We start from the raw sequence: 11,377 nt of genomic DNA, 5'->3' as shown, positions 1-11,377 counted from the left end.
GAAAATTCATCAGAAACAGGCAGGATGGGAATTGGAGCCTTCTATATTTTTTTTTTTTAGAAAATTCTTTTTTGGCCACTATGTAACGAAACAGTCTGATTCAGTATAATAAAAAAAAACAAATGTTATGCTTTGACAAGAAGTTGGACATACGTACACATCTTATTTTGCTTGAAAAGGATGTAGTAGATTTGCGTAAGAAATATTCTTTATTTACATTAGAAAGGTTTAGATAACTTATCATAGCTGTCATTGTGTAAGATAATTTTTTTATTAAATTGTAATTCCATTTAATTCCTATATGTAACCTTTTAATGAAGCTGTAACCTTTGAATGAGCCTAGTGGGCATTTTAAAACATCCTTCTGAATACATGCCTAAAACAGCCTTCAGTTCGTTAGAATTCCAACGTAGTGAGTGTTTGATGTTAAGACATTGATAGCACGTTGATCACGAGACAAATGCAGGAAGCAGAGGCTTCTGCTGACCCCGAGATAAATGCTGATTCTGTTAAGACACAGATAAGTTGATCCTGAGACTAATGCAGGAAGCAGATGACTCTGAGATGATTAACCAAGGGGGTCGGGACATGTGATATGCAGCATTGTTTGGAGAAGGTTTGACCAGTCCTATAAAAGGCTTAGGTTTTGTCAGTTCGTCGGAACACTCTGACAGAGTCTTCCCTACGCACCACCGTGCACCGCGTGTATTTTTCTGAGTTCTGTTATTAAATACTTGTGTTAATCTTGAATTGTGTCTGCTCTTCCTTCGGATTCGACATTTTTCCACAACACATTGTTATAAAATTTTTAATAAATACATTTTATTTGAATTTAGACTAATTTATTGAACAGTGCCTTTTACACAGATGAGGGGATCTAAATTATTTGTTTTGTTTAATAGAGGTGTAAAACTAAGCATAAACACCACACATGAACTTATTAAATCATAAATATGAGTTTTACAGAAGATCAATATTTTGATTACATTGTCTTTTTGTAGTGCGCCCAACCACTACCATCTGGCCATGCATGTTTTTGGACTTTTCACAACTGCAAGATCTCTCGAAGAGTTGGATGACATGGTGCAAAGCGCAGCAGTTGTGTTTTTCAGCACATGCACTGGGGACAATGTTGAAAAACATTACAACAACCTCCAACTATGGCTTCAAAAAAAAGGGCTGAACAAGGACGAGGCCACAAAAACAGACACGACTGCTCCAGACTTGGAGGTAAGTGTGTATTTGCAATAACTCTCTATCTTTAAATCAAATTATATATACATACACACATATATATATATTTCCATTGTTAATTGTGTCAAGCGCTGTGGTTTTTTAACTGTGTGGATTCCCACACTTGAAAGGATAGGATACTTTGGAATAAAGAGATGGACAAGGATTTCACTCAGATTTAATTTATTTTTCAGTTGAAGCAATGATTTCAGTTTTTTGTTATTAGTAATGGTTTTACTGTAGTATTTTTGCTCTGGGTTTTGCTTTGAGTGTGTTATTTTGGACTTTCAAGTTGAGCTTTTACTTTCCTCTTCAATTTCTTGAACTTTCTTTTCTTTCTTCTTTGTGCTTGATTTTGCTTTAACTTTGATCTTGGCTTTAAGATTTCCCTTTGTTTTTCTTCTAGTTTTCCTTTTACTTTCCTTTGGCTTTTCTTCAGCCTTCACTCCAGCTTTCCTTTAGTTTTCACTTTAGCTTCAGTTTTCTTCAGCTCCAGTTTTAAGGTTCCTTCAGGTTTCTTTCGCCTTTGCTTTAGCTCAGCTTCACTTTAGCTTCCTTCAGGTGAAAATCCCTTCAGCCTCTGTTGAAAACCTCTTCAGTTTCCTTTGGAAACCTTTTCTGCTCCCCTTGAAAATCTCTTCAGTTTCTTTTGAAATTCTTTTCAGCTTCATTTGAAATTCTTCAGCTTCATTGGAAATTCTTCAGGTGAAAAACCTTGAACAGCAGAAGGAAAACCACCAGGTAAGTAACTGAAACAGCTTCAACCAGCAGGTAAGTAACTAAATGCCAGAGAGCAAAAAGCAGGCCATCCAAAACTTGACTGCAGTCTGGGATGAAAAGTAGTGATGGGACGAGCAACACTGGTGCGCCAACACTGTGCCGAGTGCACAAGTGTGAAACCCCGTATCGGTGCGTGTATCACTAACAAAAAAGCACGTGACCGATACAGGAAGTGTATCGGTTTGAGGTGCCGGCGCCAAATTGTGTTTATAAGGAACCGAACTGCATCAACATGTCGTGGGTTTGTTGTATGGAGAGTGTTATGCACCATATATCTAGGGGTGCAGGGCATAACATAAGAAAAGAAAATTATCTAGAAAACTAAAAAAAACTAAACCAAATGTCAGTCAGAAAAACCCCAAACAACCAAAATAGAGGCTGACTAGTGATTTGTACAAAGACGTTAAGAGGTTTTATTACTCCTCACCAAAGATAACAAAACAAACCAAAAAACAGACAAATTAAGCATTTGACTTCAGGGTGAACAACAGGCCAAAATAATAAACAAAACAGGACTAACTCAAATGTCAAACCCTCTACCTAACCTGTAGATGAAACAAAACAAAATAAATGACAGAGTCTAACCTGTCTCCCTGAACTAACCAAAAACAGGAGAAAACAGTCACAAACAAAATGGCAGTTCACCCCTACTAGCTGCTTAAACTAACAAAAAGTCTTAAATTCACAAAAACTCTTCACAAGTCTCAAGTTTCTCAATAAAGGCATCAGAAACCACCAACAACAACAGTTCTCATAAAAGGTGGGGAGGAGAGACAACCAGTCCACCAACAAAATCTCCCCACGCGAGGAAGTGGAGATGCCTGGTTTATGAAGGGTCTTCCTCCAATCCTGAGCAGCCACCAATCCTCTCTCCTCCAATCCAGCGCTGGGATCTGTCTTCCTCCGGCCAATCTTGAGCTGCCACAAGATCTTCGGTCCACCAATCCACAACCTGAAATAGAACATAAGGAACCTACACACATACAAAAAGAACTCCTGCATTGTACACAGTACAATAAAAAATAAAGAAAAAAAAAACAATACGACGATGGTCGTAACAGAGAGTAAACTGTTTATTGTGTCTTTCGGAGTTTTTGCATTGCTTCTACTCATGGACCGTTCCAGGAAATTTTCCAAAGTCTGGAATAATTTTGATCTTTTGACGCCGAATAAGGTAAATCTTTTCCTCCTTTGGCCATTGTTTACTGTTAGTTCTTAATTCAGTGTCTCTACTCTTTTCTACTAAGAGGTTGGATTTTTCTTTCAGATAAATTAACTTTTTTTTTTATTGTAGGTGAAGTGTCGGCTCTGCTCAACTGAATTGTCTTACATCAATAAGAGCACGTCATCAATGCTGAGGCATTATAGAGCTCGGCATGGCAATGAAGAGTCGGCAGACACTCCTGCTGCGAGTACCCCAGGTATGATGACATTCTCACAAACTTTGAATTTTCAAAAATACTTTATTACACACAAAATGCTTTGTGTAACTCTGCAATATTATTTGTAAAATTACATTCCTTTTAACAAGCTTTAAACAAAAATATTTATTTTTGGCTTCCAGTTCCTAACAAGCAAGCGTTGGATGAGGCTGTGGTCAACATGATCATCAAAGACTGTCAGCCACTCACCCTTGTAGAAAATGAGGGATTCAGGGCGCTCATGCAGCTTGTTGCTCCCTCATATGTTCTACCAAGCAGGAAGGTATGTGTAATAAATGTATGGTTGAATTAATTAATGAGTACCGTGGATAAAAAGACAGAAACATGTATGTATTCATAAGGTATTACAATATTTGTTTGTATGGTTATTTTCAGACCGTCAAGGACTTGGTCGACCAGAAATATGAGGAAGAAAAGGAGAAAACAAAAAAGGACCTCCAGAGTGCCATTGCTGTTACTTTAACAGCTGACATGTGGACCTCCATTAATATGGAGGCATATCTTGCCGTTACATGCCACTATGTGGATCAAGACAGCCATGACTTGCATACATCAGTCTTGGGAGTGCAGCATTTTTCACAGAAACACACAGTCATGTGACCCCATTACAACGCTAACAGATATACGCAACAAAACACGGCAAATTGTGACATACTTTCGATCAAGCACCACGGCCAAAGAAAAGCTTGCTCAAATACAGCAACAGCTGGGAACACCATTGCATAAGTTAATAAACGAGGTGCCAACACGATGGAACAGCACCTACCACATGCTGGAGAGAATAACTGAGCAGAAGGAGGCAGTCTGGGTGTCTTTGGCCTCACTGAGAAATGATATTACTCCACTGACTCCTGAAGATTTTGATGTCATTGAAGAGATGCTCAGGGTGCTCTCTCCGTTTGAACAAGCCACAAGAGAACTATCTGAGGAAAAAAAGAGTCTCAGGGTCAAAGGTGATTCCTCTGATGAGAATGATCCACATTGAGCTTCAACATCAAGCCTCAACACTAACAAGACCAGCTGCTCAAGAACTGGCAGAAAACCTGAAAAGGAGACTAACTGAGTCCATCTGCAACATGGAATCACTCAGTGTGATGACACTGGCAACACTCTTGGACCCCAGGTTTAAAACAGTCGGCTTCTTTAGTCCATTAAAAGCAACAGAAGCTGTTAAGAGACTGAAGTCTGAGTGCGCTGCTGAAATGAGGAGCCATGACCCTGACCCAGCGGAAGAACCAAGCTCTTCACATGGATCAGAACCCAGTTCAGGTAAGAAAAACACATTCTTTTGTCCGTTCATATATATATTTACGTGGTTTATTGTAGTATCACATGACATGATTCTTTTTCATCTACTAGGGCACAATCTCTGGACACCTTTCGACATGGAAGTTCAGGAGAATAGGATGAACAGCAATTCTACAGCGGATTCCATTGTTGAAGTACAACGCTACTTGGCCGAAGGAAACACACCCAGAACGCAAGACCCATTACAATACTGGAAGAACAACCGGAAAACATATCCACACCTATATCTACTCGCTCTCAAATATCTGTGCACGCCATCTTCATCAGTTCCCTGTGAACGTGTATTTTCGAAGGCTGGAGAACTGGTGTCTAAGAGGAGAAATCGCCTAGGAGCAAAGACACTCCAAAAACTTTTATTCCTCAATAAAAATGTATGAATTAATTCATTTTCAGTGTGTTATTTCATATGATTGAACACTTTGGTTAACAAAATTCCATACATAAGCTAAATATTATAATTCTCAATTTTATTACGGATACATTTGCTGTATTTTACATATTATATTATGATTACAAGGCTAATGTTGGGTTTACAGCATGCAATTTCTTCCATCTTTTCATTTTATTTACCTGCAATGATTTTTATCTACAGTAGAGGTCACTACTGAGTGACCAACACAGTGTCAATACAGTGTCAACACAGTTTGTGTAATGTGTCAATACACTCCTTGAGGTATCATTATCCCATCACTAATGAAAAGCAAGGGCTTACCGGCTGCCTCTTCAGTTTTCCATAAGCATCCTTTTTCCACACAGGTTCAGAGTGTTTTGCTTACAGAAGAGATCTTCTCTAGCTCTTTTATACAATCAGAGTGGAAGCACACACTGCTGATCAGTGATGAGATCCACCTGATGTCCTGCTAGGAGGGCGGAGCCAACAGAGGAGGAAGAGCTGAACTGGCAGATTGCCAAAACAAATTGTTTTTCCAATTTTTAAAATTAGGAAATCAAAGGAAACAACATGTTTGGAAGGAGATATGCTGAAGTGGTTAGATGTGCCCCACTGGATGAGAATGGAGAGGACAATGTCTATTTCTGCAAAGGGCTGATTGATCACAAGACAAAGTATTATTTTCCGTTTGCTGGCTTGTGGAGTGGGATAATGCTTGGTTAGTTCAATTCGTAAAATGCATTATATTGATATTGTATTTGTTTTGTATAAAATAAGGTTTTGCATTTATTGTATTTTTTGTAAATAAAGGTGACCTTGGACGACATGGTACTGCACAACCATATGGTGACTTTTCAAAGAAGTATTGCATTCTGGGAAAACTGAAGAGACAAGTAAGATCAATAATTATTTTCTTCGTGTTTTTGAATTTTTTCTGTTGAAAAAGACATTGATAATATTTTGTTATTTAATATACTTTGTTTGAATTCTTTAGAACATAACAGAGGACAACAAAACACAAGGAATCATGGAGAAAAGCCAATGGGATTTGAAACATATTCGTTTCAGATCAACCAGGCTTAGTAGACTTGATGACTTTGTGGTGCAATATCAAAAGTCCCACAGTGCTCTGCTAAAGGAATATGAAGACGCCAAAAGAGATGTTCATCGAAAGGTTAGGGCTTAATTTTTATTTAATTATATGTGATTGTTGTATTGCAACATTAGTCACTGATCAATTTGTTTATTGATTGTCAGGATTTTCGAAAACCAGACTTAAAATTTGCACATAAAATATCTGTTACTTCTGTTAAATTTAATTGTAGAGATTCAGAGTTACCATGGAAAAATGGAAGGAACGGAAGCAGAAGAAGAAAGGGAGATACGTTACCGCGATGAAGAAGGCGTTTCCTTTCAAGACATCTACCAAAAAGGTACTACCAAAGAAATATATACAGTTGTTTACATTGTATATTTGTGTCCCTCCACCCATCCCTCCCTCACTGCCTCCACCCGTGTGTGTGGTTTATAATCAATAAATCCATTTATCATTTAATTATTTTATAAAATGTATGTCATCAGACAGAAAAATACATTAAAGAATATAAAAAATATTAAATATAATAAATATATAACATCTTTGGGTAGTAATTGATCTATTTTCCTTTTCAAAATAACGAAATAGATTGATTCTTCATTCAACCCATCAAAGAAACCAAGGATCAAGACCTTAAGAAAGATGTCAGAAGGCAGCACGTCCAATTCAGAAGAACAGGTATGGTAATACTGCAACTTGTGTCACAATACAACTTAAAAAAATATGTTTACTGATATTATAAGCACGCTAATTTTTTTAATTGATAGATAAAGAGCTAATTCCGTAAAGAAAGATGTGTAAAATTATAATTTCATTGACCTTACGTTCTATCTGCATGCAGGATCTTCAAAACCAGCTAAAGTCAATGTGGACTAAAAAAAACACAGAGGTTGTGGTAGCTGTGTTACCTTGCCAAACCAGAGGTCACTCCATTGTCATTCATCACAGTGAGCTGCGAAGCCTAAAACCACATCAGTGGCTAACTGGAGAGGCAAGACATTTTTTCAATGTTTTATTTACTTTACTTTTATTGTCTGCCCTTGTTTCATGATTTCAAAATTAACAAGTCACAGTTATGTTGACAAGGTAATTGATTAGCAGGGTGAACTTATTATTATTGTGATGTTTTCATCTGTAACTGTTTCTCATGTAGATCATCGAAGGACTCCTTCAGCTTTTGGCTATCCAACTAAAAATGAGTAAAAGGATTTATATCCTGAATCACTACACTTCTGGATTAGTGTTTTACGGGCAAAGAACACAACTTGTCTCCGCCAGGTATTTATAAATAGATCTTAAAATATAATTGTTCGAAAAGTTACGAAAGACGTTTGAGCTTAATCCTCAAACGCCATACAATTTCCTTTTACAGTTGAACTTAGACAACTACGAGGGTGTGGTTTCTTCTGTTAATGCTGGCGGTGTGCATTGGAAACTTCTGGTTTGTATTGAAAATAATTATAATTAAAAATAAAATGTTCTACTTCAATAATCTAATGTTTTTTTCTCATTTGGTAGTACATAAATGCCGTCAACAAAACAGTGTTCCTGGTGGATCCAGCTGCAAGATCTCCTGAAGTGTCTGATTCAAAACTTGCTGCCCAGAAGTGGAGGTAAGAAGTGTCCTTTTAGATTTTTGTGATAAGACAATTAAAATAACATGTTTCGTACATTACATTCATAATAGCATAACAACTCGGAGCCACAAAATTGCTTAATAACTAATAATTGTAAAACAAGTATTTAACCCTTCTGCTCTCTTTGGGGTCCAGATGACTCCAACCACATATTGATGTGTGATTCCTTCCATGAAAAATGTGGACAAAGGGGGACAGGATTTTATGTATGTCATGGACATTAGTGAAATTCAAAAATCAATGATAGTGCGCTGAACTTTTTTCTGTCTTGTGGGGTCCAGATGACCCCACTTTTAATGCAAAAAAGCTAAGGAGAGCGGAAGGATTAAACATATTTATAAATATTTTACTCAGATTTTGTCTGAAAATCCAGTAATTTTAAATACGAATGAGTAAAACACTACTGTTAACAGTAATGGCTTTTCGAACAGAGCCTAAAACGAATTAAAAGGGAAAGTAGGAAAAGGGTTGCCATCCGTGTGTGTATATACAAATTGTGAACGATTTAGCATCATTGTAAAGCAGCAGGTTGTGCGAAACACTCAGCATCAATGGTAAAGTTAACATTTCCAGCTGCATTTCCATCTGAGGAACATAATTATAAATTGATGCATCTTACATTGACTGTAGACATGAAAATATTATCAGTAATTATTGTGATATAATTTTTTTATTTATTGCTATTGTCATTTATGTTATAGTAATATGTATGTTCACAATATATAAACCAAACATTGCCTTATAGTCTATAACATCTGACTGATGTGGTTTAAATATTATTTTTTCATGAAATTATAATTTCAGTGAGTACCTCAAAATTCGAAGAACTTGTTTGGGGAAAACAGAGTGGGTGGATGTGAAATGGCAAGGGGGAGTGACGGAACATCCGGTCCAGCAAGATGGAAGCAGCTGTGGCGTTATTGTGTTCATGGTGAGTTCTTTCGAATGTATCTTTGTACAATATTTCTTCAACATTCCTTAAATATCTTTGAGAAATTATTTTCTATATATAGATGGAGAGAAGGAAAAGGAGAGAAAGAGAAGAGAGAAACGAATAACTGCTTTTTTTCATGTTCTTTCTAGATGGCAAGAAAAATTATGAATTCTTTTCCGGCCATTCCTGTCATGACATTTGGTACGTCATCAAAAGAAATGGCAGCAGAGAGAAAGGCCATGGCTCTCCAGATACTCAACGCATCAGGTTTGCATTAAAACAGAATTATGTATTTGTTGTTTATCGTTCTTTATGAAGATTCTGTTATTAGTTCAATAATGTAATAAGGTTCACATCCAAGGAGTTTATTTCAAATTCAATTCACTTTTATTTAAATAGCCCAATATAAATACACAGTTTTGTCAAGGGGCTTTAAATCATTAACTGTCCAAAAATCAAAGATAAGATCATTTGAATAGGTAATCGCTAAAATGACAATCTAAAATGGACATCTCTGCCCTTTGATTTCCTTCTTGCCAATCCAAAATTAAAAACGTGATTCTTGGGAGAATTATAATAGAAAACTTATGGAGTGTCCACACGACAGAGGGATCCTCTCCCAGTACATACACCCAATGTACCAGGAATTTTAAATAAGAATTTGCGTATCCAACTCTACAACTACATGTTTGATTAGAGTAGAAGACTGACTTCATCCAGATGGAGCTTGGGGACAGCTGGTGGGTGCTAGACAAGCCACTAGGGAAGTCCACGGACAAGGACAGGAGCACATACGATCCACTTGGAATGTGAAATCTTTACCACTCAATCCTGAGGGAAGTGGGAAAGAGGGACAACATATTAATTGCACTGCACAAAACAAAGCCATGGTTCTTAATCCAAAAATGGCATGCCCTACTTTTTTTCTTAGTTTTCTAATCAAAACAAGATCCACTCTGATGTTATAATGATAAAACAAAAATAATTCTGTCGTTATAACTACATAATGAAAAATAACCTGTAAAATCCCTTTCATCAAAAAGGCACTGTCTTTACCTGTTTTAAGCCTCTTAAATTTTGTAGTTAACCAAGAATTGGACAGAACTCAAGGCTTCAGAACTGCAACACTAGACATGTTCAATGAGTTCCAGACATGAGCCAATCTAAACAGGTACTCAGCTCAACTCAGTCTTCTGCGATAATTTTATTTTTTTTTAGAGCTGTCAGGCGATTAAAATTTGTAATCGCGATTAATCGCATTGTCCAGAGTTAACTCGCGATTAATCGCATATTAATATGTGACCTTTTTTTAAGGAAAAAAATGTGTGCTTCGTGGAATTTAGCAGTTCTACATTAATTATGAAAACAAGAATGACAAAATGAATAGTTTTCATCAGAAATATTTTATTTTGTAACATTGTATTGAGATAAACTTTCTTAACAATAAAAGGCTGTAACATAAAATGCCTAACAAAAGCCCAAGTGCAAGTGAAGGGCATTTTAAATTTAAAACTTTAATCAACGTTCAGTAAAATAAAATAAAAAACATCAAAATAAAATTTCCATAACATTTTCATGTTTATTTTTTGTCAGGACCAAATCTTTTCCTCCTCTGCTAAACTACAGTAATAAATGAAATAGAGATTTATCATTTCCAATTAACTTTTGTTTTTTAAAACATTAAAGACTGAGAAAAGCGGGATACACTGTGGATAGTTTGACAGTCTGTTACTGCCGCCGCGTTCTCTGGCTGCAGCTCGAAGCAGCGACGTGTTCAGTGGAGCTCACAATAAATATGCCGGCAGACAGACAGCTATGCTGGGGCTGGATCACGCTTAAACCTCCAGAACATTTAAAACGTCCCCCGGTGAGCTTGCTGTTCGGAACGTTGGGGGTCCGCAGCTCTCGGGACGCGGCGCTGGACGCCAGCCGGTACCACCAGACGTGGTGCTGGACGCAAACCGGAGCCGGGTTAGGGTGTAGGAGCTCTCCAGGTCCTGGCGCCAGGCCTGTTTTAGCTAGCAGCTCGGTGGTTGGAGACCCGTCTATGATCTAGTGAGAGCAGCCGGTGAGTTAGAGGGCGCGCGGTATGGAAAGGCACGTATGAGAAAATCCCATTGAATGTAAAAATAATGGACGTATCGAGCTATGAGGTCCCCCCATTATATACAGTCTATGGAAAATCCGCGATTAATGCGTCAAAAAAATTGTCGGCGTCAAGCACGTGTCAGATTAATGCGTTTTTAACGCGACAAATCTGACAGCCCTAATTTTTTTATATGATCTACAGCAAAACAAAGCTGTATTTTGTAAAATATGTCAAAGCAATTAAATGATAAAAGGATCATTAATTCTGGTGCTTGATATTTTTAATGATATACTCGTCAACTTGTCCTGTTTTGTGTATCAAACTATTATTGGGGGTTTAAGTGAAATAAAAGGGAAGGGGTGTGGAAGATGTCACTGAAATAATGTATTTGCAGACTTTAGATCAACTTTTAAATTTAAAAATAAAGTAAATGTGAATAATGAGAAAAAAGGGGGGGGGGGGGGGGG

The 11,377-nt window shown here is 37.2% G+C and overlaps 1 protein-coding gene and 3 long non-coding RNA genes across 4 annotated transcripts in view; 2 read left to right on the top strand and 2 right to left on the bottom strand.

Annotated features, from left to right (window-relative positions):
* Positions 1-1,558: 1,558 nt before the first annotated feature.
* On the bottom strand, positions 1,559-5,677 carry LOC118599189. The gene is made up of 2 exons (XR_004948482.1): positions 5,476-5,677; positions 1,559-1,947 (listed from the first exon to the last, which is right to left on the bottom strand). It is a non-coding gene; the product is annotated as an uncharacterized LOC118599189 (long non-coding RNA).
* LOC118599188 lies at positions 1,942-5,196 on the top strand. The gene is made up of 4 exons (XR_004948481.1): positions 1,942-3,434; positions 3,578-3,717; positions 3,831-4,724; positions 4,815-5,196. It is a non-coding gene; the product is annotated as an uncharacterized LOC118599188 (long non-coding RNA).
* Positions 5,678-5,685: 8 nt separating the features above from the next.
* LOC112148108 lies at positions 5,686-7,867 on the top strand. Its single transcript, XM_024274913.2, has 5 exons — positions 5,686-5,872; positions 5,965-6,047; positions 6,149-6,328; positions 6,480-6,587; positions 7,769-7,867. Exons 1-5 carry the CDS (start codon positions 5,725-5,727, stop codon positions 7,865-7,867), a joined length of 618 nt encoding a protein of 205 aa, XP_024130681.1. The 5' UTR covers positions 5,686-5,724.
* Positions 7,868-9,216: 1,349 nt separating this feature from the next.
* LOC112148714 overlaps positions 9,217-11,377 on the bottom strand; it is a 4,258-nt gene continuing 2,097 nt past the window's right edge. The window contains exon 3 of the long non-coding RNA XR_002919673.2: positions 9,217-9,652. This is a non-coding gene — a long non-coding RNA (uncharacterized LOC112148714). The remainder of the gene's footprint in view (positions 9,653-11,377) is intronic.

Source organism: Oryzias melastigma, linkage group LG9, assembly GCF_002922805.2.
Source record: "Oryzias melastigma strain HK-1 linkage group LG9, ASM292280v2, whole genome shotgun sequence".
Classification (NCBI taxonomy): Eukaryota; Metazoa; Chordata; class Actinopteri; order Beloniformes; family Adrianichthyidae; genus Oryzias; species Oryzias melastigma.
Note: the sequence above shows the minus strand (reverse complement) of the source record. Positions and strands in the feature narration are given on the sequence as shown.